Consider the following 25659-nt stretch of genomic DNA (forward strand, 5'->3'; position numbering starts at 1 on the left):
TTTAACCTTGTTGTTATCTACTGGATGATTACATCCCATTTTATTTATAGAGCACTTAAAACAGCACAAGGCCAACCAAAGTGCTGTGCAGACAGATTGATGATTGAGCTTACAACACTTCTTCTGAACCACTTTGGCCTTGGTTGTCCTCAGGCTGTTTCTGTGAGTAACAAGTTGTCCATCTGGCCTAAAACATTTGATTGTTGTACATGAGGGTTGTTTTGGATGCGCGTTTGCTCCGGTTAAACGTCTACTTCTGAGATTCCAACAGGAGGTTGGCATGACACCAGTGCTTCGTATGGGACAGAAGGTTGGCCGTAGACTGAGGAAGTCCTCTGGATAGGGGACGAAACGTTTCTCACTTAAAGAAACTGGTCCAGATGACAGTTTTTGTTTTTATAGCTGTTTGTTTCCCAAGTCCAGTTAGCTGCGGTGGCCATCTTGCATCAGGCTGAAAAGTACATGATGGTTAGCCACCTTCTGCAGGTTTTATTAAAATTTATTCTGTGGTTCGTGAGATATTTTGCTAACAGACAGACACAAACACAGCGAACGAGCACCACCACGTGTGATCAGCTGCTGTGCTCGTGCGCCCCCTGCCGGAAGTTCTGCTGCACTGCACCTTGTTTCTGTCCAGAGTCCTGAAAATAAGTTTCAACTCAGCTTTCCGTGTTGGTTTTCTTCTCCGGACTGTCCGTGTTTAAACTGTGAGTGGGCTCAGAGAGCCTCGGCGTGCCTTCCAGCCTCGCGCTGACAGATTTCCTGTCATCCTTTTAACCGGCTCAACTGCTTTAATCCAGCCGGCTGAGCACGAGGACACTCTGCTGCTCCTCTCAGCTCTCCTTCATTCTCTGCAACAAGCTGCCATGAACTGGACCTCTGCAGCTGTGGACAGAAGAATGACAGGATGCAGACTTTTATTATGTATTTATTTTTATTTATAAGCGTCTTCAGTTCATGTCTGTGATCTGATCAGGGTGCAGCTTTGTGACTTCTTGTTGGGAAACAGGACATGGAGGCTGCAAAGAAAGGTAAGAGTCTGAACACAGGAACTTCATGAAGACCAGAGGAAATACTCTTTAAAATACTGACCTTCAAATTAACACAGCCAGAAAACCTCTAGCTAAACGTCAGTTATTTAAAACAAAGTTAAAATGAGCAAATCATTTTAGCTGAAAGATGAAATCTACAAACTGTACATGTTTTTTTAAAAGGTAAATGTAGCCAAGCTGGAGCTAAAAGCTAAATGAAGCTAGAAGCTCAAGTCAGAAAAAATTGTAGCTAAAGTGTTGCAAAATTAGTTCAAATTTAAAATGCGCTAAACTGTAACTAAAAGTGTAACAAACTAGCTAAAAGCTAAAATTTGCTACAAAAAAGCTCAACTGAGCAAAATCAGAGCTAAAATTAGCAAGAACATAGCTAAACTATAAAGTTAACTAAAGAGCAGCTTAAACAAAAATGTATCAGCAAAAGCTAAAATGTTCAAAACAGCTAAAAGCTTGAATTATCAAATCTCTCAAATGATTATTGTAGCTGAAAGCTCCAAAACTGTGGCTAAACGCTCAAATGAGCAAAACTGAAGTTAAAATCAAAAGTTAACCAAAGTAAAAGTATCTAAAAGCCACAAATAGCAAAACTAGCTAAGTTACAGTTAGTAAAAGCAAAGCTAAAATGAGCAAATAAATTTAGCTGAAAAATGAAATTTACAAACTGTAGAAAAGGTAAATGTAGCCAAACTGGAGCTAAAAGCTAAAACTTCAAAACAAGCTTAAAGCTAAATGAAGCTAGAAGCTCAAGTCAGCTAACATATCTAAAAGTTAAGTTTAGCAAAATTAGTTCAAATTTAAAATGAGATAAACTGTAGCTAAAAGTTTAAATTAGCAACATTGGAGCTAAAAGTGTAAACAAAACTGGCTAAAAGCTAACATTTGCTAGAACAAAGCTAAAGTGAGCACAACAGAGCTACACTTAGCAAGAACGCAGCTAAACTGTAAAATTAGCTAAACAACAGCTTAAACAAAATGTATCAGAACAGTTAGCAAAAGCTAAAATGTTAAAAACAGTAGCTAAAAGCTTGAATTAGCAAAACTGTAGCTTACAGCTACAATAATCAAAACTGTGGCTAAAAGCTCACAGCAGCAAAACTGAAGTTTAAAGCAAAACAAAAATGAGCCAAAGTGTTCTTTAAAGCTGAATGAAGTAAACATATCTAAAAGCCACAATTAGCAAAACTGTAGCTAAAAGCAGCCAAAATAGAGCAAGTATGCTAAAGCTAATTTCTAAGAGAACAATGTTTACGAAGGACTGGAAATTTTTTTAATGTATTTCGATAGGGAATTCTTTGTAAATGTAAATAAATAATAATAAAAGTTACAAAAATCACAAGTCCCAGCACACCGTACCCCATGGAGCTGAACATTTTGATAAATTAATAGTTAAAACAGCAAGTAAGATTGCTAAACTTGTGCAGGAATAACTATAAACAGCTAAATGTTTTTAATGTATGTTTTTTGTGTTTGTTTAGAAAATGCACTGAAATGAAAGCTTCATCAGTTCACTCTAAAACAATCATGTGAGCGTTGTGTCACCCTTCATACAAAGAGCTGAACAGAGATTTTTACATAGTCTCTGTTGGTTTCTGGAGGTCTGCATGGAATAAAACAGGAGAGCTGACAGTGGTTTCTACGTGCCAGTCTTATATTTACGATGATAAAAGTGTGTGTTTAAACCTGAGGCCTTCCTAGCAGGTGTTCACTGGGGACAGGGCTCAGTCCATGCCTGTAAAGAAGTAGGTCACATCTGCTCTTATTGTACGAGACCTGCAGGACGAAACACCTCCGTTACAATCTGATATAATTAAACCCGTGTTAGATAATATCACACGGGCTGACACAAGTGATGAGTCAGCTGACAGAAGAACAAACAGAGTTTTGTTTAAAGTTTTTTCAAAGGCCATTAACAAGATCTCCTCCATATTTAAAAAAAAACAAACCTAAGTTTCCCACATATCACAATCAGATGCAAAGGTGTGATCTTTCTGCATTGTTTTCTTTCAACTTGAACTTTAAAGGACTTTTTTATTTATTTAATCAACCTGTTTTATGCTTAAAGAAAAAAAAAAGACTAAATAACAGAAGAATCAGGTGTGTTTAACTACACCCACTGTGCAAAAACTAAATCAAACCACTTAACGCAAGAAACTTAGTTAAATTAAGTGAAAATAAATTATTAAAGTCCAAACTTTTTCTCCAGTCATGACTAGTTTTAAATGCACCCCCATAGCATGATACTGCCACCACCATGCTTCATTGTGGTGATGGTGTTCTCAGCATGATGAGAGCGGGTGCTGTGGATTTAGGACAGGCGTTTAGTTGTCCTTCACAGCTAAATGTTTAATTTTAAGCTCATGTGGCCACAGCAGCCTGCTCCACGTTGACTGGGGAGTCTCCAGTTTGACAAGTTCTCAATGATTTTCCCTGTTTTCCTCATTAATTAAAGTTTCCTTTCCTGGCCACCTTTCCATGAAGTGCAGCTCTGGACAGCTCTCTGAGGTCCAGATCATTCCCACTGTGCAGAAGAGCTGCCCAGCTCCATCAAGGTTTAGAATATTTCTACAGCCTAACCCTGAGCTGTACTTCTCCACAACTTTGTCTCTTAACTTGTGTGGAGGGTTCCTTGGTCTTCATGTTGGCTCTTGCTTAGTGGTAGTTCTTATTATTTAGAGGTGTGGCACTGGTGTTATGAGAACAGGAGTATGAGCACTGAGATAATGAAACGTAGATCGCCCACAGGTAGATCTTTTTAACCAAATATGTGACTTTTGAAGGTAAATCAAAGAAAAGTAACATTTTTCAGATTTATATGTCTTTCCCGGCGGATGTCAAGGTGGTGCAGGTGATAGAGCTGTCGCCTCTCAGCGAGAAGGTCACCAGATTGAATCCCGGCCAGGGGCCTTTCTGTGTAGAGTTTGCATGTTCTCTCTGTGCTTACGTGGGTTTTCTCCTGGTACTCCGGTTTCCTCCCACAGACAAAAAACATGCATGTTAGACTAATTGGTGACTCTACAGCAGGGGTGTCCACACTTTTTCAGCATGCGAGCTCCTTTTAAAGTGACCAAGTCAAAGTGATCTACTATAAGGCCCCGTTTACACAGAACAGCCTCTGGAAACATTAGTGTTTTTTCACTGTTTATTGGGGTTAATAAAATTTTTTACATTTATCTGGCAACCCTGATGCAGGGCTCAGCTGCATTCATTGCACATGCAGCGTCTGCATGACAGTTAGTCCAAACTGGTAAATAGACTAATGTAACTTTGGAACTGGATTTTATTAGTTTTGCTCCTACATGCTGAAAAAGAGTGAGCAGCACAAAACACTCTGCTCTCTGCCATTCATTAAAACTGTTGTTAGTGCAGAACAACTTTGGACTGCACCGCCTGTAGTGCACATGTGCCACTTCACAAGTGGAGCATTTCACACCTCCATGAAGGGTTCCCCTGAAAATCTCCACTCTGAGACCTGGATTGAGAATCTTTGGTTTCAGGGAGAATGAGGACTGGCTGCCCTGAATGTCAATCAAGTGACTAATTTCATAGATGGATGGTAGGCTGATGTCTATTTTTATAATGTCATGCGGTCTACCCATAATACCTTTGCGATTGACTGGTAGATTGCAATGAAGGTATTGGGCACCCCTGCTCTTAATTGTCTCTAGGTGTGAGTGAGAGAGTGAATGGTTGTTTGTCTCATTTGTCTCTATGTGTTCCTGTGATGGACTGGAGACCTGTCCAGAGTGTCCCCCGCCTCTTGCACAGTGATGGTATGGGCACCAGTGACCCCCATGCCATGACCCAAAATGGAAGAAGTGGGTAAAGATAATGGATGGATGGATGGATGGATGGATATCTTCCCCATTTTGCTTTGTCAATCTGGAAGTGTTATGCAAATTAAAAATCTGTTTAAATTCCAGGTTGTAAGGCAGAGAAACACTGAGGGAGCAGGACTGGTCTGTGAATTCTCCTGCAGCATATTTCATGTTGGACTTTTTTCTCGTACCTTTTTGTGTACAGATGTCCCGCCTTTGGGGGAGGCGGGCAAATCCGACACCCTCGGATCAACTGGCTCGGCCAGGAAACGAGGAGGGGGGGCCAAGAAAGCAATGCAGGCCAACAAGTCTGCGCTCAGGGCCCCCCGAGCCCTTTGCTGCCTCACTCTGAGCAACCCCATCCGCATGGCAGCCTTGGCCCTGGTGGAGTGGAAATATCCTTTGTCACTTGTTGCTGTTTAGCATTGTGTGTGTTTTTTCTCATGTCACATTTAGATGTTGAGATGTTTATCGTGTGGAAGAACTCCTGAAGCCCGATCAAACCTTAACTACCATTCCCAAGCCTTTTGATATTTTTATTCTACTTGCCATTTTTGCCAACTGCGTGGCCATGGGTGTCACAAAGCCGTACCCAGACGATGACTCCAACGCAACCAATCACCAGCTTGTGAGTTCCTCAAAGAAACCAGTGACATGGCATAAATTAAAGTCGGCTGCTAAGAAACTATGAATGAACTGCTATGATGTGGCATTTCTACGACTATATTATCAACTTAAAAAACATCTGCAGACATTTTGAAAAGTTGTAAGCAGGTTCTAGTTACTTCATTCCAGCAGAATTCAGCTACTGCAAGACGTTTCTACTTCCATTAGACTTTATCTATACCCCCCCCCCCCAACACACACACACACACACACACACACACACACACACACCCACACACACACACACACACACACACACACACACCCTATTTCCTAATTCACAACTAAAGCATCAGTTTAATAGTTACAATAAAACATTCCTAAATTGAGCTTTTTTTAAATCCTGAAAACAAAAAAGATACAAACTGAAGTCTCCCTCCAGTTCTGTTTTTATGGCAGCTTAAGAACTTTGACTGAAATGTTACAAGATCACATTAAGAGCAACATGATGTCACATGTATAAATCAAAAATGTTTTTATTCTTGAAGACTCAAACCAGTTCATATGGAGGATATGAACATAAACTTAAAGCAAAAAGCTTTGATCACATAGCTTTTATATCAGACGATTGATCAAAGGTTTTCTCTTGAAACTACACTGCCTGACCAAAAAAAAAAAATCACCACCAAAAAAAAAAAGTCACACACTAATGTTTCGTTGGACCCCCTTTAGCTTTGATTACAGCATGCTTCTCTGTGGCATTGTTTTGATAAGCTTCTGCAATGTCACTAGATCTATTTCCATCCAGTGTTGCATTAATTTTTCATCAAGATTTTACATTAATGACTAGACACTTGGCATGTTGGGTGCATCACTTCACCTGCCTCTCTTCTTACCCTGATGCACTCATCACCCTGGAACAGGGTAAATCTGGACTCATCACACCACATGACCTTCTTCCATTGCTCCAGAGTCCAATCTTTGTGCTCCCTAGCAAATTGAAGTCTTTTTTTCCAGTTAGCCTCACTGATTAGTGGTTTTCTTAAGGCTACACAGCTGTTCAGTCCCAATCCCTTGAGTTCCCTTCACATTGTGCGTGTGGAAATGCTCTTACTTTCACTATTAAACACAGCCCTGAGTGCTACTGTTGTTTTTCTTCGATCTGATTTCACCAAACATTTAAGTGATTGATTGCTGATCACGATCATTCAGGATTTTTTGTGGCCACATTTCTTCCTGAAAGACGATGAGTCCCCACTATCCTGTTATACTATAACAGACAAGTCTTTCAAATCTATCAAATCTTTTCCACGACCACACGATGTGTCTTTCAACATGGTTGTTTAAGAAATGAGAAGCAACTCATTGCACCAGTTGCGGTTAAATAACTTGTTGCCAGCTGAAAGATAATCACCCATGCAGTAATTAAACAATATGAGGCTCGTACCTATTTGCTTATTTAAATCCAGGTGGCAACATTTTTTTTGGCCAGGCAGTGTATAAAAACCATAACAATATGAAAAACACTTGAACCCTTTTTTATATTTTGTTTACTTTCACACGTTTTTATTTCCAAGGCTCGACACACACTAAGAGAAGGTATCTGGAGAGTCAGAAAAGGTTTTATATATATGTTGTTTTTCTTTCGGGTGCACCCTCTGCGGGGAGCTCCCCAGTGATCAAACTCCCATAACAATTTGTCAATTGTTTTATTCCAGTTGCCCTTATTGATTATAAACTTATGCATCTTCTTCTTTGTTTGGCTTTTCCCTCTTCAGGGGTCGCCACAGCGAGTCATCCTTCTCCATCTCGCTTTGATGAACTCGTATTCTAGTTTTGGCAACAGTGTTTTACGTCGGATGCCCTTCCTGACAACCCTCAACATTTACCCAGCTTGGGACCGGCACAAGAGATACACTGGCTTGTGCTCCCTAGTGGCTGGTTTATATAAGCCTATGTATAAATGGTCATTTTACTAACTTATAAAAGCACAAATGCTTTTAGCTGAAGCAGGAAGCAGAAGTCAGCATCCTTGTGCTTAGTAATGGTGTTAAAAGACAAAAGTGTCCTCAGAGGGGTGAGCCCGTCAGAGATCATGGCTGACTTAAACACCAGCCATCTGCCTCATCTTATTTCCTGTCCTAACTGAGTCACTCTTTGCTACTTGATGATCAAATGCACAGAGATGAGCCGCTCCAAATGTTTACATCAAATAAAACAACTTTATTGTTAATGTTGGTACTTTAACTGAAGCAGTCCATACAGAGTGCAGAAAATAATAAAATTAGGAGTTTGAGTTCAGGTAAGAGAACAACACACAGCAGGATAAATGTGTGTAGAGCCCTTTATTGGATTTGCTAGAGGAGGGACGCTGACCATAAAAGATCTGTTGCAGGGACTCGACGTCTCCTTGGACTTGTTTGTTTGGGGTCAGGTTTTGATCAATGTTCCTGAAGTGGCAAAAAATGCAAACAGTCCTCTTATATTGAAGCACCAACATGTTCTGGATAATCGTGTCAACCTGAGATTAGGTGACGGGGATTAGCAGCCTTACCCTGAAGCTACAGAAACGTGATCTGGGGACAGACTGTGTTAGGCTGTAGGTTAAGAGGTTAGGGAACCAGGCTCTTCAGCTCCTAATGATCAGACAAATTACTTCTCTCCTGGCCCAAATGACTCAGTAACTATGTGCATTTCACCCTAAACTGTGTGGCATTGTGCTGTTTTGTTGTTATTTTCATTGTGAAAATAAAAAAATGTCCATCCCAAACTATTAACTTTTCTTTTGTCATCAGGAACAAGTTGAGTATGTCTTCCTTGTCATCTTCACTATCGAGACCTTCACCAAAATTCTTGCCTATGGTTTAGTCATGCACCCCAGCGCCTACATACGGAGCGGATGGAACTTGCTTGATTTCATCATCGTCATTGTTGGGTAACCCGACTGCTTCACACCATTTCTATCTGCAAATCTGTTTTTTGTCCAATGTTTAGTGTGTATTCTTTTCTGTGGGCAGGTTGTTCAGTGTGATAGCAGAAGGGATGACTGATCATAAGCCAGGAGAGGCCCACCATGCTGCAGGGAAACCTGGAGGTCTGGACGTGAAAGCTCTCAGAGCGTTCAGGGTGCTGCGACCTCTTCGACTTGTATCTGGAGTGCCAAGTATGTTCTTTACTTACTCCACTTTGTTTTGTGTGTTTTTATACCTGTTCTTACAAGTATACCATACCACTTTATTTATAAAGCACTTAAAACAGCAACAAGACCAACCAAAGGGCTTTACAGCAGAAACAAACAAGCTAAGGACACAGGATAAAATACATAGATCCAAATAGGTAATGATAAATGACTAGCATTATAGAAAACAGAAAAGTTAAAATCAACTCACAGTGTTAAAAGCCAGGAAATAAAAGTGAGTTTTCAAACATGACTTAAAAACAGTGAGAGAGGGAGCCTGCCTGGCATGCAGTGGTAACTTATTCCACAGTCTTGGACCTGCAGCAGAGAAGGCTCTGTCACCTCTGAGCTTAAAACAAGTGCCTGGAACCAATAAAAGCATCTCGTCTGCTGACCTCAGAGAGCGCTGTGGGACATATGGCTGCAGCAGATCAGTGCGATAGGAGGGGGCAGAACTGTTCAGAGATTAAAAAACATACAGAAGGATTTTAAAATTAATTTGAAAGTGAACCAGGAGCCAGTGAATGGAGGCCAGAACTGGAGTAATGTGCTCTCTTTTCTCTCTAGTTAAGAATCAGGCTGAAGCATTTTGAATCAGTTGTAATTGTGCAATGGAGTTACGGCTGATTCTAAAAAGAAGCGCACTGCAGTAATCAAGCCTGGATGTTTGAAAGCATGTATTACTGTCTCAAGGTTACTTTTGGACAGTATGGGCTTCAATTTAGACAGTCGCCTTGACTGAAAAAACAAAACAAAACAGGATTTAACAATTGTGTTTACATGACTGTTTAGTTTCATGGAAGGGTCCATTTTCACTTCCAGACTAGTGACTACTTGTTTCTCTAATGGGGCTAGAAAGGAAAGGTTGATAGAGTGGTTCTTGATTGTGCCATTAGGAGGAAACAACATGACTTCTGTCGTCTTCTCATTAAAATTTAAGAAATTTATAGCCATCCATTCCCTGCTGTCAGCCAGGCAGGCAAGAAGAGGTTGAATAGAACATGCACCAGTGTGCTTCAGTGGGAAGTAAATTTGACTGTCATCGGTGTAGCAATGAAAAGGGATGTCGTGTTTACGAAAAATAGCACCTAGTGGTAACAGGTATAAAGAAAAGCGAAGAGGACCGAAAATGGACCCCTGCAGTACCCCGCACCGAAGAGCTGCCGATGTTGAAATAAAATCATTGACTTAAGACACAAAATGTTCTGTCAGAGAAGTAGGATCTAAACCATTTGAGGGCTGACCCTGTGATGCTCACCCACTGCTCCAGCCTAGAAATGAAGATCTCATGGTCATTGATGTCAAAAACAGATGTAAGGTCCAATAGGACTTGCAGCACAGAATCACCTGCATCCGTGACTAGGGAAATATATATATGAACCTGTGTGTTTGCCCCATCAGGTCTACAGATTGTGTTGAACTCCATCATGAAGGCCATGGTCCCCCTCCTCCACATTGGTATGCTTGTGATGTTCGTCATCATCATCTACGCCATCATCGGCCTAGAGCTATTCATCGGCAGGATGCACAAGACGTGCTACGACATGAGCACAGGTCTCAGCTGCTAGCTTGAGCTTACACATTTTCCATGTTTCCATGTTTGTAACTCAGTCCCTGAGAGTCTGATGGGTACGTCCTGCTGCAGGTCTCATGGTAGAAGACGACTCGAGTCCTTGTGCTTTCGCCGGCGTTGGGCGTTTCTGTTTGAAGAATGGAACAGAGTGCAGGGGGAAGTGGGAGGGTCCCAATGGCGGGATCACAAACTTTGACAACATTTTCTTTGCCATGCTCACAGTCTTCCAGTGCATCACCATGGAGGGTTGGACAGATGTGCTCTACTGGGTACGAACAGCCACCATTTTCAAGCTTAATCTCTTTTTTTTTATTGGCTTACAGAAAATACTCACCTGTGCTTTCTGTCTCTGTTCCTCTGCACAGATGAACGATGCCATCGGCTTCGACATGCCATGGATTTATTTTGTCTCTTTAGTCATTTTTGGCTCATTTTTCATCATCAATCTTGTTTTGGGTGTGTTGAGCGGGTGGGTACGGGCTGCACTGCAGACTTCAACGTTATTTTTAGATTTAACGTGTTACTAAATAAAACCCCTAAGCACATATGTTAGTTAAGCTTGTGGCATGTATTCATGTTTACAGAGAGTTCTCCAAGGAAAGAGAGAAGGCCGTGGCACGTGGTGAGCTGCAGAAGGCGCAGGAGAGCAAACAGATGGAGGAGGACATGATCGGCTACATGGACTGGCTCATAGAAGCTGAGGATGTGGACGAAGAAGGAAACAAACGTTGGTTAAATGCACCTTTCTGCTGAAATATTCAAAAACATATGTACACTTGCAGTGGTATCAAATCTGTCTCTGTGCCTTTGAAGGAGCTGCTATTGCAAAGAAAAAGATGATGAAGAAGTTTGGCTGGTACAAGCACAGTGAGGATGGAGGAGGTATGACAGCAGTCATCAGAGGGCTGTTTACTGGTTTGGTCTGGTCTTACAGTCTGTGTTTGTGGCTTTTCAACAGAGTCAGACTCTGATGATGATATTGCATATCTCGATGATGACAGTGGCTTCTGTGCTTCACTCATGTAAGACAACAGAAAAGATGGAGAACTTTTTAAATTTATCATCACCAGAAGATTTACCTCTTTTTAAATCTTTGTCTTTTCTGTTCTTTTTTTCAAGGGCAAAGATGATGGCCAATAGCTTCTGGTGAGACTTTCCATCTAAGATGTAAAAGCAGTATATAATGTCTATTTTTTATTACAGTAGTTTGTTATTTTGGTCTAAATAATGGAATGTGTTTGTGTTTAATTCATGTCCAATTATCATATCAGACATAAAACATATTAAACTCAATTGTTTGAGCTTGCTATTATAAGATTTCTGAGAGCAAAAAATGTTTAATTAAGTTGATCAGGGTATTGATGCCTTTAAATTTACTGCTTTGTTGACATTTTTATATTTTTTTAATTTAATTTGATCTTCTATTTGTGTCGATGCTGATGGGGAGAATTTGTAGTTGGTAAATCAACAAAGAATCACCCAGCGTTCATCATTTTACACATAAAATACTGACACCCTTTATCCATCCATCCATTCCTTCCTCCCTCCCTTCCTTTCTTTATTCATGGTCTGGTTGTGGAGGCATCAGGTCCAGAATGGAAACCCAGACACCCCCTCCCCAGCAACTCTTTCCAGCTCCTCCTGCCAAGGCGTTCCCAGTTCAAAGACAACACACAACCCTTCCAGCGAGTTCTGTGTCTGCCTTGTATCTCCTCTTAGTGGGATGTGCCCAGAAAATCTCCAAAGGAGGCACTAATCAGATGTCCACCTCAGCCGACTCCTTTCATTATGGAGGAGCAGCTCTCTGATCTGCCTTTAATGATGGCCTAAGCCTGACCACTCTTCTGTCCAGGAGCTGCGTCTTTCTGCCGGGATTCACAAGGAACATAGATGGACCAGTAAACTGAGGCCTTTACTTTTTGACTCAGCTCTTTCCTCGCCACATCAGAGCAGAGCAATGCTTTCGTTACTGCAGACAAAACCCTGATCTCTTGATTAATTCCTGCTATCAGTCATGAACAAGATTTTCTGATGTTTGAGCACTTTGGTTGAAGCAACACTAAACTAATCCTACCTACAAACATGTTGAGTTCTACACCTTTCCCTCTAGATGCACTTTAACATGTAACTTTAAACATTAAACATATAACATACAACAGCTCAGTTGTGTGATGTTTTTCGGCACATTTTTCACCTGAGCCTGAGCATGAGGTGGTCCATGGTCCCTGCTCTGCAGAAAACAACATGCCTGGTCCAGGTGCCAAAAGACAACCACCCAAACTAACACAGTGACTACAAACCTGTGGTCTTGACATCGCACACCTGGCCATGGCAGGAAGCACTGTAAGAGTCATGTTCTTTGACATTTCCAGTGCTTTTAACACCATAAGACTTGCTCTACTCTGCAGTAAGCTCCTGGACATGCAGGTGAATGACTCACTGGTCACATGGATTGGAGACTACCTCACAGGTCGACCACCGTATGTGACGCTGCAGGACACCACCTCGGACACCATACTGAGCAGCACAGGGGCTCCTCAGTGGACGGTCTTCTCGCCGTTTCTGTTCACCCTCTACACCTCGGACTTCAGGTACAACTCACAATCCTGCCATCTGCAGAAGTTCTGGATGACTCTGCCATTGTGGGCTGCATCACTGGTGACCAGGAAGCTGAATACAGAGGTGTGATGGACAGCTTTGTGGAGTGGTGTGGACAGAGCCACCTGCAGCTCAACGTTGGAAAAACTAAAGAGCTACAGGTGGACTACAAGAAGAATACCATCCCCCCAACCCAATCAACATCAAGGGTACTGAGGTGGAGACTGTGGACTGCTACAAGTACCTGGGGGTCCACATAGACAATAAACTGGACAGGACAGCTACCACCAACGCCCTCTACAAGAAAAGACAGAGTCGCCTTTTTCTTCTGAGGAGACTCAGATCCTTTAACATCTGCAGGACCATGCTGCAGATGTTTTACCACTCGGTGATCTCCAGTGTCTTCTTCTATGCTGTGGTGTGCTGGGGCAGCAGGGTGGAGAAGGCTGATGCCAACAGACTCGATAAACTCATCAAGAGAGCTGGAGCTGGTTCATTTCTGAAAGTGGACCTGCAGTCTCTGACAGGTGTCTGAGCAGAGGATGCTGAGGAAACTGCTCCAGATTCTGAACTACACGTCACACACCCTGCATGACACACTGGACTCTTACTGCAGCACCTTCAGTCTTATACTGAGACCACCAAGGTGCTCCACAGAACACCACAGGAAGTCCTTCCCTCCTGTGGCTATCAAACTTTTCAACTCCTCCCCCTTTCTACACATAGGACAATAAAATTAATCCTGTACTACAATAAACATTTTAATGTTTCTGTCTGCACCTGACCTGTTTTAGACCTTAATTGTTGGTATTTTTATATTCTGTTTTTTTTTTTAACTTCTGTTTTTTTTTTTTATTTTATATCTTGTGATTCCTTGTGTATGTTACTTTGTACTGAAACGGGCACAACAATTTCCTATGGGATCAATAAAGTTCTAACTTTTATCTTTATTCTCTTTTTTCTTTCAGTGACCAGCTGTGCCAGCTCAACCATACTTTTAGAAAGAACTGCCGTGTTGCAGTGAAGACCACCAACTTTTACTGGTTGGTGCTGCTGCTGGTGTTTCTCAACACTGTGGCCAGTGCCTCGGAGCACTACGGCCAGCCCAAATGGCTCACAGAAATGCAAGGTAACAAATTAACCACCTTACTTTTCTTGGTCTCAATGATGATTATTGACTTATGAGGAATCACTCATGTGACTTTTCTGCCCCTCAGAGCGAGCCAATAAGGTCCTGCTGCTGCTCTTCACTCTGGAGATGTTGATGAAGATGTACGCCTTTGGTTTTCAGATCTATTTCATGGCTCTGTTCAACCGTTTTGACTGCTTTGTGGTGTGCGGCGGCATTCTGGAGACGCTGCTTGTGGAGCTGGATGTCATCCCGCCCATCGGCATCTCTGTGCTGCGCTGCATCCGACTGCTCCGGATATTCAAGATGACTCGGTGAGTGGAGGCAGAAAAGAACTCTAGAGGAGCGCTCCCTTATTGAAATCAGTTTCTGATGCGTATTCACAACTTCTGATGATTTCCAGGCACTGGGCTGCCCTCTCTGACCTTGTTACCTCACTGCTCAACTCCATGAAAGCCATCTGCTCCCTACTGCTCCTGCTCTTCCTCTTCCTCATCATCTTTGCTTTGCTGGGTATGCAGCTGTTCGGAGGGAAATTCAACTTTGACGACACGCAGATGAAGAGAAGCACATTTGACTCGTTCCCTCAAGCTCTGCTCACATGTTTTCAGGTGAATTATATCTCAGACCTCATTAACTTGTGTACGATGACATAATAAAACATCCTTGTGATTGTGCTGTCCTGTTTTACTGGTTGTTTTGTTGCAGATCCTCACTGGAGAGGACTGGAACGCTGTGATGTACGATGGCATCATGGCATATGGAGGGCCAGTCTTCCCCAACATGGTGGTGTGCATTTACTTCGTCATCCTCTTCGTCTGCGGTAACTGTATCCTTTTCTGTGATCTGATTAAGACGCCACAACTTACAGGTGGTTGTAAAAACGATTCACCCATTCCTTAGGGACCATTTTAAAGCAGACACTACACAGAGCTGGTCTTTATGGAAGAGTTGCCAGAGAAGCATGTTGCTTAAAACAAAAGAAACAAAAGCAAGATCAGCTGTTTGGAGTATCTTCTCCAAACACGTGAAAGACGGTGCTGTTCTCAGACGAGTTAAAACTTGAACTGTTAGGACATCAAGGACAGCAGCATGTCTAAAACCTCCCATTCTGTGACAAGAATCAGGTTTAGGGATCCGAACCAGATGGCGCAACTGGTAGAGCTGCTGCCTCTCAGCGAGCAGGTCCCTGGTTCAAACCCCGGTCCAGGGGCCTTTCTGGGTGGAGTTTGCATGTTCTCTCCGTGCATGCGTGGGTTTTCTCCGGGTACTCCGGTTTCCTTTCACAGACCAAAAACATGCATGTTAGGCTGATTGGTAACTCCAAATTGTCCCTAGGTATGAATGAGAGAGCGAATGGTTGTTTGTCTCTATGTGGCCCTGTGATGGACTTGCGACCCGTCCAGGGTGTATCCGGCCCCTCGCACAGTGATTGCTGGACATGGGCACCAGCGACCCCCGTGACCCAAAATGGAATAAGCAGGTAAAGAAAATGGATGGATGGATGGATGGATCCGAACCAGATCACAGACAGCAGGAAGGTTTAAAAGATTTATTAATAAACTGCTTCTGGTGGAGGTCTTAGTCCTTGGGCCGGTACAATCTGAAGAGATAGCGGAGTTAATGAGCAGGAGTTCAATAGAAATCTTCAGATTGTTCTGATGACAGTCAACCTTCACAGATAGATGAGGGAGCGATTCCTTGAAGGAGTTGGTTCTGGTCACTTCACCGGTGGTGAAGATGAGCCGGCTTTGAGACCGAGCTGAGCAGGGAGCAGCAAGGAGGGAAATCCAAACGGCAGGTTCAGAGAAACAGACTAGGTCGATACACGGGTGGTCAGAGATCCGAAGCCAAACTTGAGACAAGATCCAAAAGTTGTGGTCGTTATAGAGGAAGCCGAGGTCATTTCCATAAGCAGAGCAGATAATCCAAAACAGACAGGCAGAGAGCAAGGCGAGGAATCTGTGGAGCAGGCGTGAGGTCAAAACCAGGAAGACAAACGAGACTATGGCATGAATGCTGGACATTTACTCACTGTGAGGTTTTCAATACTCTGGCACTGAGTAGAGTGACTGTGGGGTTTAAGTAAAGGGAAAAACAGGTGAGCTGCATGAGGGCTGATTGCAGTGACTCAGCAGAGTGGGTGTGGTTAAGTGAGCAGGCAGAGGTGCATGTTGACAGGAGATGAGAATAATAAACATGAACAGAAACTATGACCAGAAGAGCAGAAAACGTGACATTCTGCTGAGAAAAACAAACTCACGATGGAGCACAGTGGTGGCAGCATCATGCTGTGGGGATGGCTTTCATCAACTGGGACTGGGAAACTGGTCAGAGTTGACTTTTCCAGAGATTTTAAGACTGAGGCAGACAGACATTGTTAATCCCAGGGGGGAAATTCAAGAATCCACGGTCCTTGTAGGGATTGAACCAGATTCAGGCAGACACGAGCAGCGTGACAAAAATCCAAGTTGTTTATTATATAAATGTTGTTTTTTTTTAAAGCTGACGTAAAAGACAACCAACAACTTACAAAACACAGGGGAGCACAAGAGGAGGACCGAGACGTCATACTGGTAGCCTGGACAATGAACTGGTGCCTGGGTGACCAGAGACAGTTTAAATAGGACGGGCTCACCCAGGGGGCAGCACCTGGGTGATTACTAATTGGAAACAGGTGTGAGTGGTAACTGACTGAAGGCGAAAATGAGAACTGACAAAGAAAGACAGGGAGCTTAACACAACATAAAAATAAATCATAAACCTCAAGAAGAAGTAAAACTGAAAGAAAAAGTAAATAACTGAAAAACGCAGCCTGTGACAGCACGAAGGTCCATCTTCCAGCAGGACAATGACCCTAAACTCACTGCCTCAGCAGCACTCCACAGGTTTACAGAAAACAGCTAAATGCTCTGGATTGGTCCAGTCAACTCCCAGATCTCAATCCAACTAAAAATATCTGGTTTGATTCAAAGATTTTTGAAAACAAGCAGCACCCATCCACCCCGAAAGAGCTGCAGCAGATTTGTCATGAAGACTGGACAAAACCTCTGGAGGTTAAACGTGTCGAGCTCAAACAAACCCAACTGAAACAACTTGCTACCAAAGGTGGCTCTATGAAGTACCTGTAATTTCTGAGCTATCAGCCTGTACTTTTTTCACATGATTTGAACACTGCAACTTATACAATGCTGCGGCTAGTTTATAATTTTTTTTTTTTTTTTTGACAGGCTAACGAGCTTCATTCCACCAAAACATTTAGCCTCGTCACACCTGGGCACTCACATAGCTGCCCAATACACGCCTCTTTTTGGGGGTGTGCCCTCATGACTCAATGAGACTACCTGCATAAATGAAGGTAAAGAAAAACTGACCAATGAAATCACCCAACAGGTCACACTGGGGAGGGGCGTAACCTTCGTTTCCCCTCCTCCCTGTTCTCCCCTCCCCCTCCCCGCAGGAGTTCCCCCCCTCGTTGTACACAACAACGTGTCTGCAGCCACGTGAAAGTGTGAATAGTAAATCAAATCGCAAATTTGCCTCGCGACGAAAGTGACATTGAGAGCGACAACAAAAGAGAGACTGAGGACGTGTGTGAAGTTTTTTCGAGGCTGTTCAATTCTGACACTGAAGAAAACGACTTTTGTGGTTTTAGTGCACAGGAGGAAGATGAAGATAGCAATCAGTGTGTTTCCTGGTAGGCTACTGCATTTTTTACCCGCCATGTTACAGGTGTTTAGAAAAAACATTTACAGTACGTATTTGTGTATGTTACCGGTACGTATCTAATTAAAAGTTTTTAAAAATCTTTCTGTATAAATACAGTAGTCCCTCGCTACTTCACAGTTTGTTTATCACGGATTTGCTCTATTGCAGTTTTTCAAAATTAGATTGAACATGACACACAATTGGCTGACTGGTGGATGAGTCGCACGATGGGCATGACGTTTTTATTTAAAATAAATTATTTTAAATTATTTAGCACCTGCTGCACAGTTGTGCAGCCCATGCTGCAGGATAAACTTCCTGTTGCAGTTAAACAGCTGATCAGATGTTCTTTGTGCAGAGCGGAGAAGTGGGCGTGGCCAAGAGCACTTGCAGGTGGCAAAGAGCAGAGGAGGCAGGGAGCTGAAATCATGACATTCTGTGCTGTTTTAGAGATTTTAGAGTTTAGAAACATTGTTTAGAACATTGCAAGAGTGTGGGAAGGGTTTAAATGCCTTTATATATCTATATAAATAATAAAATAAAGTACTACTTACTACTTGTACTACTATTCCTACTTCATGGTTTTTCACTTATCGCAGATTTTCAGGGTACGGATCCCCTGCGATAAACGAGGGACGACTGTATCTCATATTACAATGTGGACACTTGTGGCTTATACACAAGTGCGACCTAAATATGTACTTTTTTTTTCTTTTAAATTTAGTGGGTGCGGCTTATATTCAAGTGCGCTCAATAGTCCAGAATTTTCTGTGTTTAGGGGGATGGAAGATATGCACACGCTCTTTTTCAGTTTGACATTTTTCAGATTTGTTTAAAATGTTTTTTTCCCCATTTAATTGCAGTAATCTGGAATATTTTTCAGGATCAAAATCTGTTTAAAATTTAGATTGCAAGGCAACAAAATAGGTAAAATACCAAAAAGGGCAAAAACCTCGCCAACGTGATGTATTTCTGATCTTAGCACAGCCTGAACTTTATGAAATCATCCCAGCAGAAACAAATGTGACTCCTTAATTTCGATATCAGACATCCTGCTCAACGTCTTCTTGGCTATCGCTGTGGACAACTTGGCAGGAGGCGGCGGAAAGAAAAAAGTCGAGTAAGTTGTAAAAAGCAACAAGATCAGACACATCTCTGTTTCTCTCATTCTTTTATTTTCTGCTGTTTTTTTATTTAATGTGATACTCATTCAGGGAGAAAAAGGAGGAAGAAGAGGAGTGGGATGAAGATGAAGAGAAAGAAAATGAAGATGAAGGGGTAGAACATCTCTAAATCTAACTTCAACACATTTTACATTTATGTTCATCCAGTTTAGGATGGACAGAGCAGGTGATTTTTAACATTTTTGCTCGTAGAACGAAGAGGATGACTGGCAGGAGAACGAGGAGCTGAGAGCCATCGAGGGACTGGAGGGTGAGTGTGATTGTCAGGAGAAACATCAGCCATATTGACTGAGTCCTGAACTCATCCATCTTGTGTGTCTTGTGTATAGGAGTTGCTCCGTTGAAGCCAGAGTTCTCCGGGCCCAAAGAAAAGATTGTACCGATCCCCGACGGAAGCTCCTTCTTCATTCTTGGAAAGAAAAACTGGTATTTGAAAATACAACATACATTTCACACCAACCCAAGACATCCATGTCACTTCCCTCTCATTTTTATTCATTCCTCAGTTTACGAGTCGCCTGCCACAACCTCATTCACCACCCCTACTTCACCAACTTCATCCTCATCTTCATCATCCTCAGTAGTATTTCACTGGCTGCTGAGGATCCCATCAAATCCCACTCATTCAGGAACATAGTAAGGCTCCTGCAGACGAGCTGTCATGCTGTCCGAGTTATAATCCTCAGGAGTAGCCGAACTGAAAGCTGATTTAACTTGTGTCACACTCAGGTGCTCGGATACGCAGATTATGTTTTCACTTCGGTTTTCACTGTGGAGATCGTCCTAAAGGTAACAGCTGAACTCAACAATATCAGATCGAAGAGTCTGTGAGAACTGTTCAAATCTTGTCTAATTATGTTTCTTCCATGTGTAGATGACTGTGTATGGAGCGTTCCTGCACACCGGTTCGTTCTGTAGAAATGCCTTCAATCTTCTGGACCTGCTGGTTGTCAGTGTGTCCCTCACCTCCTTCTTTCTACAGTGCGTATGACAGGATTAGCAAAGAAAGACAAACGATTGTCTTAGTTCAGTTTTATATAATTGTTATGCTCATGCCTTTTAAGCATTTTTTTTCTTGTTTACATTTTTGGCTTTTTTGTTTTCTAAATCTTGTCTTGTTGCTTTCAGTTCAAGTGCGATCTCCGTGGTGAAGATTCTCCGAGTTCTTCGAGTGCTCAGGCCCCTTCGAGCCATCAACAGAGCCAAAGGACTGAAGGTAAACAGCTCTGCTCCATCTCATGTGTACCTCTTTATTGCTCCACACCATGACACTTGGTTCAGTTTTATACATACCGAGTTAGAATAAGGTGTGGCAGTAGCTGGGAATCATCTCCAACACAGACTTGGAGCACTAACAGATCATGCAAGATGTGTGCTCAAAACAGTTGTAGACTGGCAACTTTCTGAGAGTTTCATTAAAATCAGTCACATGTGACACGATAACCCTCCATTTATGGTGGTGGGCAATAAAAATTGGGAAGAATCTGGTAACGAAAAAAATCTCAACTCCAATAATTATCAAATTATATACAGTCAGAGGTGCTAGAGCACACGCTATGGTGTAGATGCACCTGTTCTGAGGTCCCAACCGATTCGTTATTATTCAAGCACTATAATGTTTCTGATTCAGTTGCACCAGCTAGAAGGTTATGTACTACGACCCGGTGGTGTAGTCTATATGATACGCAGGTATATGGAGTATAACCACTAGAAAGGCTTGAAAATGTCAGTATACCCACTTAAAAGTGCCCAATGATACGAGTCCATGTCATGTATCATTGACAATGATACAAAACATGTTGAACCAACTCAACGTGTCTATAAAATGTTCCAAATGTGTTGACAATGATACATGGACGTGTATCATTGTCAACACATTTGGAACATTTTATAGACACGTTGAGTTGGTTCAACATGTTTTGTGTATAATTAATACTTCTGTACTTACTACTTACTACTTGAACATGTTGCTTTGATACTGTTTTATAAATTATATAGCATGTTTTTAATATAAAGACAACTGTTATACAAAGTTTGTTCATTTATTCAAATAAAAGCATCAGAAATTTTTGAAATGTTCAATATGTAAAATAAAAAATCAAAATAAATTGACGATTACGTTGTACTAACCGGTGTACTTTGGTTTCTAAGCACAGTATACCCACTACAAAAATGTAGACTACACCACTGCTATGACCATACTGTGTTTGTGTACTCATGGCTACCAGGGGGGGAACAAAAACAGCAGAGTAACACCAAGAAAGCAAACATGGGGCGAGAGGCTAATGCCATTGCCAGCATCAAAGCTACAAATGACTCTCCAGAGCCAACACCACAGGTGAAGGCAAACACAGAGACATCCACTATTCTTTCTGCTATAATTGATTTGAGTAAGAAGGTGGATGACCGATTTAACAACCTGGAGGCGCCCCTGCAAACTATGCAGTCCACCCTGACCGACCACGAAGACCGGATTTCTACTTTGGGGGCAACTGGCAGCGACCATGATGCTAGTCTGTCCCAGCTAAAACAACAGTGCTTGCAGTTGAAGGAGAGTCACAAACAACTCCAACACAAGATTAACGACCTCAAAGCGCACTCTCGGCGCCAAAATATAAAAGTGGTGGGCTTACCAGAAAGAGCAGAGGGCAACAACCCTGTAGACTTTTTCACCAACTTTCTGCATGATTTGCTGGGTCCTGCTAACTTCCCCACCCCGATAGAGGTTGACAGAGCTCACAGACTGGGACAGCCCCCTGATGCTGGAGCGTGTCCCCATGTCATGATAGCCGGATTCACAAGGAGAAAATACTGTGGCTGGCGCGAGAGAAAACCCCTCTGACATATGACGGGAGACGGATCCTTCCCTTCCCTGATTTTCCGGCAGAGATCATTAGCCATCAGCTATTTGAAGAGGTTAGGAAGAAACTCAAGGAAGCCTGGATGTGCACTGGATTTCATATCATTCATGATAATAAAATAGTTTAAAAAAAAACTTTCCCGGGAAAATAAATTATATCATGATATGCTAATTTCATGGCATAAATACGTCATCCCACCACGCAGCGGTCAGCGGATTACGCTCACGTGGGTCATGAAGCGATATTCAAGTTGTAAAGGTGAAGGCATGAACAGACACGTCTGATCTGAGCGCTGTTTGTCCCGACAGTTTTTGAGCCGGTCAGCGTGAAGGAAGACGTTGCCTTTAGCTTTTTAGCTAGCGCACTGCTAACTTGGAGCTACGTCAGTGCAGGCAGGTGGGGCGGGGGTGCATGCAGTCCGGTTCGGTAGACTGTGAGCTCAGTTCAGTTAACACAGCAGGGCACCCAGCTTGTATAATGGTAGCAGAAACACTGACTATGTATCGACCACCGATTTATGGTCAAGTCGGACCGCGGAGCCTTACCAGAGTCTGACTGTGTACTATATTAACAGCGACTGTGCGACTGCACAGTTGTGCAGCTCAAACCTCGAGACCAGCTGCTTTCCTGAGGATCAGGAAATTGGCTGATGACTGTTCTGATCAGCAGTCCTGTCAGGCAGCATTTCATTTGTTTTCAGCATTTGTCACAAGTTTTGGAAGGTATAGCTCATTTAAAGGCAACGTTTTTTCTTGTAGGTTACATTTATGCTGATCTTAAGCTTTCGTTTTATTTAGTTTTTTTGGGGAACTGCACCTGCACTTTAGTTTTTGTGGTGTATTTTTTTTTCTGTTCTATATTTTGTGCAGAGTTTTTCAACCTAAATAACACAAGGATCATTTTATTTTTTTATTTTTATACTTTGAGACTGAATACTTTACTAAAATAAAGTAACTGCAGTAAAATTAACTTGTTTTTTTTTACTATAATACTGCAAAGCAACATGTTAAGTTAATTTTGTCAAATGAACAGCTGATTTCTTTTTTTTTTTATTATATCACAAAATTTATTGTTATCGTCAGAATTCTCTGAAATATCACAATATTGTGTTTGAGCCATATCGCCCACTCCTACAACAGACTTCTGTGCAGCCTTCACCACTCTCTGCAAGCTTTTCTTTCTGCAGCTGTGCAGCCTCCATGCCATACGTTGATGCAGGAGCACAGGATGCTCTCCACTTAAAATTGCTTAATATTCAGAGAAAACCAAACAGCATATCAACACAACCACCTTCTACCAACTGTCAAGAACAGCGGTGGATGATGATTTGTGTCAAAAGGACTGAGGGGAAATAGAAAACGGCCATCTGGCATGGCCAGTCACAGACTTTAAATTACTGGTAGTCCTGGAAATTGTATTTTCTGTGTTTGCTAAGCTAAAGAGAAAAGTGACCATTCTAACCATGCATGCAGTTCTAAAGCCATCACCTGAGGCAATGCAGGGGTAAATTACTGGTAACTCTGTGAAGGAACCTGTAAGTTTGGATAAGTTCAGCACAACCAGAAGACGTGGAAACAGGGAAGTTTAAAGAGTTGTTAAATATAATTTGTTCACAGCATCCTGGCTGGATTTTATTGTATATATTCACCTTTTCTGCAGCTTATGAGGTCTGTTTTTATAAACCACCTCAAATCAAACACTCTTGTCGTGTGTTTCTTCACAGAATGTGGTGCAGTGTGTTTTTGTGGCGATCCGCACCATCGGCAACATCTTGATTGTCACAACGCTCCTTCAGTTCATGTTTGCCTGTATTGGAGTGCAGCTTTTTAAAGTAAGTTTACACTTTTAGCGTCATGATTTTCATTTCGCTGTTGCTTCTTTTTCTTATCTAAAAGCAAAGTTGTCAGAATTTTGTTAAACTTCTCTGTTTCGGCTGCTTTAGGGGAGATTTTACAGCTGCACAGATGAAGCCAAACACACACCAGATGAGTGCAAGTCAGTTTTCTTTCTTCATACAGTAACAAAGCATTTGGACTATTTTCAACATTTTAATAAAAAGATGAAAAATTGTTTGATTTCAGGGGAACTTTTGTTGTCTACAAGGATGGAGACATGAACCATCCCATGGTTAAGGAGAGACAATGGGAAAACAGTGATTTTAACTTTGACAATGTGCTGATGGGCATGTTGGCTCTGTTCACTGTATCGACATTCGAAGGCTGGCCACTGTGAGTATTAACATCATATTGTTATAATCCAAGGTACAAGGCAAGCATTACTATTTTTTTTATTAATAAATCCACCAGAGTTTAGTTCAACTCTGTAGACTTTGTGCTCTGTCTCTTAGTTGTTTCCCAAAATGTGGTTTAGTTTCCTAAATGAATCAGTTATTTGCTATTCATAGCTGAAACAAGAGTGAAAAGTGCAGCAGTTGCTGCTGTTTTCCTTTAGGCTGTGAGCAAAATGAGCAAACTCATATGAAAGGTTTGGTAATAGTTTTACTCTGGATGCCCTTACCAAGGCTTGAACCTGCAGCCTCAGAATTTCAAGACCACTGTACTGACCACTGAGCTCTTGCAGTCCCCAAGAGTGAATAGTGCAGTTATTTTGTATTATGTTTATTTGTGAATTTATACACAATTGGTATTTTGGCCATAATGTAAGAGGGGATTTCCAAAAGAAGAAACACAGCACTTTCTCATGTTACTGATGGAGCCTCTATGAAATTCCTGAAGATATGTTACACTGAAGTGAATGACTATGTCTTTGCTGGTTTGGGTTTTTTATTGGATTTTTTCCTCCCCATTTTACACACTGACAAAAACTCGAAGCACCCAAAGAACGGTCCAGTTTAAACTTATTTCTAACCTATTTGGTTCTCATGCTAGCCAGCAGTAAATTTAAATGATTCAACTCACAAGTCTGAACTGTCGAGAACAGAAACCTGTGGAAATAGGTGGAGGCATCACGAATTGACAGACTGCGTTATTAGTTAGTTGTCAGAGTGTTCAATAGTCAAAATGGTGAGTAAAGATCAGCAGACACAGAGGATGCATTTTAAACACATTGATTAGACAGTGAGTCACATTGGGGGTTTGCATGAGACCATATGGTTGGTTCATGTAACTGCCCAGCATGTGGGGTGTACAGTACAAATGTCACAGTGCCTTGATGGTAGAACCAATGGGTCTGCAAGGACACTCAAGCACATTGTGAAAAGGTGTTGGTTCCCCAAGATAGACAATGTTTTTTAATGGTCAAGTAAAGCTAACCCACCTCACACTAATTCTCTGTGGTTTTCCGTAGAACTGAGTGGGCAAGATCGTCATAACAAGGCTGCTCGACATTCCTATGATGTAAATTTTTCTACAGTGGAAAACATCAAGGCCATGATGTGACTATTACTCAGTCTATGGTTAATCACACAGAAGCTAAAACTCATTAGAGAAGGTTTATGTTACAAAAAATTAGATTAAGCAAGTTTATGTGCCTGTAGATAATGCTGGATGAAAATGACAAGTTTAAAACAGTTGCTGCCATGACTTGTCCAGTGATGTGTCCCCCTGGCTAGTCAGTGGGTTGCAGGCTGCTAACTTGAGATCATTGGCTTGGCATGGCTCACCTGGAATCTTGGCCAGGTAGGTCCTAAGGATCGAGCTGGAAGCAAGTAGGATTACTGAATGGAAAGCATCTGAACCCGCACTGGGTCAAGTAGGGCTGAGTTGAGCTAATGGGAAAAGGACTTAAGCTAAGATTATCATAATGGACCCCAGGCATTACAGAACCTCATGACATCTGCGCCTGTCATTTAGACACAGACACAGGTATTGAACTCTTTATATCTCTTGTCATCCTGCACTGTATCTAAGCAACTGGCATCAGCCGGACTACAAATTTACTGTCCCATGCATGAGGTGCACTAAAAGGAAGAAGACCATTCATCCATCCATTCATTTTA

General features: G+C 42.0%; 1 protein-coding gene across 1 annotated transcript in view; it reads left to right on the forward strand.

Moving 5' to 3' along the window:
• The first annotated feature begins 938 nt into the window (after positions 1 to 938).
• The window catches only part of LOC119417562 (voltage-dependent L-type calcium channel subunit alpha-1D), a 42506-nt gene continuing 17785 nt past the window's right edge, over positions 939 to 25659 (forward strand). The window contains exons 1-27 of the mRNA XM_037684798.1: positions 939 to 1031; positions 5070 to 5275; positions 5388 to 5492; positions 8266 to 8405; positions 8488 to 8633; positions 10050 to 10202; positions 10294 to 10490; positions 10587 to 10690; positions 10806 to 10948; positions 11035 to 11103; positions 11180 to 11243; positions 11341 to 11367; positions 13788 to 13948; positions 14037 to 14262; positions 14352 to 14559; positions 14657 to 14777; positions 18704 to 18776; positions 18871 to 18934; positions 19033 to 19090; positions 19170 to 19266; positions 19347 to 19476; positions 19570 to 19629; positions 19715 to 19821; positions 19969 to 20056; positions 23425 to 23532; positions 23644 to 23696; positions 23783 to 23929. Of these exons, the coding sequence (XP_037540726.1) occupies positions 1013 to 1031; positions 5070 to 5275; positions 5388 to 5492; positions 8266 to 8405; positions 8488 to 8633; positions 10050 to 10202; positions 10294 to 10490; positions 10587 to 10690; positions 10806 to 10948; positions 11035 to 11103; positions 11180 to 11243; positions 11341 to 11367; positions 13788 to 13948; positions 14037 to 14262; positions 14352 to 14559; positions 14657 to 14777; positions 18704 to 18776; positions 18871 to 18934; positions 19033 to 19090; positions 19170 to 19266; positions 19347 to 19476; positions 19570 to 19629; positions 19715 to 19821; positions 19969 to 20056; positions 23425 to 23532; positions 23644 to 23696; positions 23783 to 23929 (3074 nt within the window). The 5' untranslated portion in view covers positions 939 to 1012. The remainder of the gene's footprint in view (positions 1032 to 5069; positions 5276 to 5387; positions 5493 to 8265; positions 8406 to 8487; positions 8634 to 10049; positions 10203 to 10293; positions 10491 to 10586; positions 10691 to 10805; positions 10949 to 11034; positions 11104 to 11179; positions 11244 to 11340; positions 11368 to 13787; positions 13949 to 14036; positions 14263 to 14351; positions 14560 to 14656; positions 14778 to 18703; positions 18777 to 18870; positions 18935 to 19032; positions 19091 to 19169; positions 19267 to 19346; positions 19477 to 19569; positions 19630 to 19714; positions 19822 to 19968; positions 20057 to 23424; positions 23533 to 23643; positions 23697 to 23782; positions 23930 to 25659) is intronic.

This window comes from Nematolebias whitei, chromosome 11, assembly GCF_014905685.2.
Source record: "Nematolebias whitei isolate Nwh7 chromosome 11, NemWhi1, whole genome shotgun sequence".
Classification (NCBI taxonomy): domain Eukaryota; kingdom Metazoa; phylum Chordata; class Actinopteri; order Cyprinodontiformes; family Rivulidae; genus Nematolebias; species Nematolebias whitei.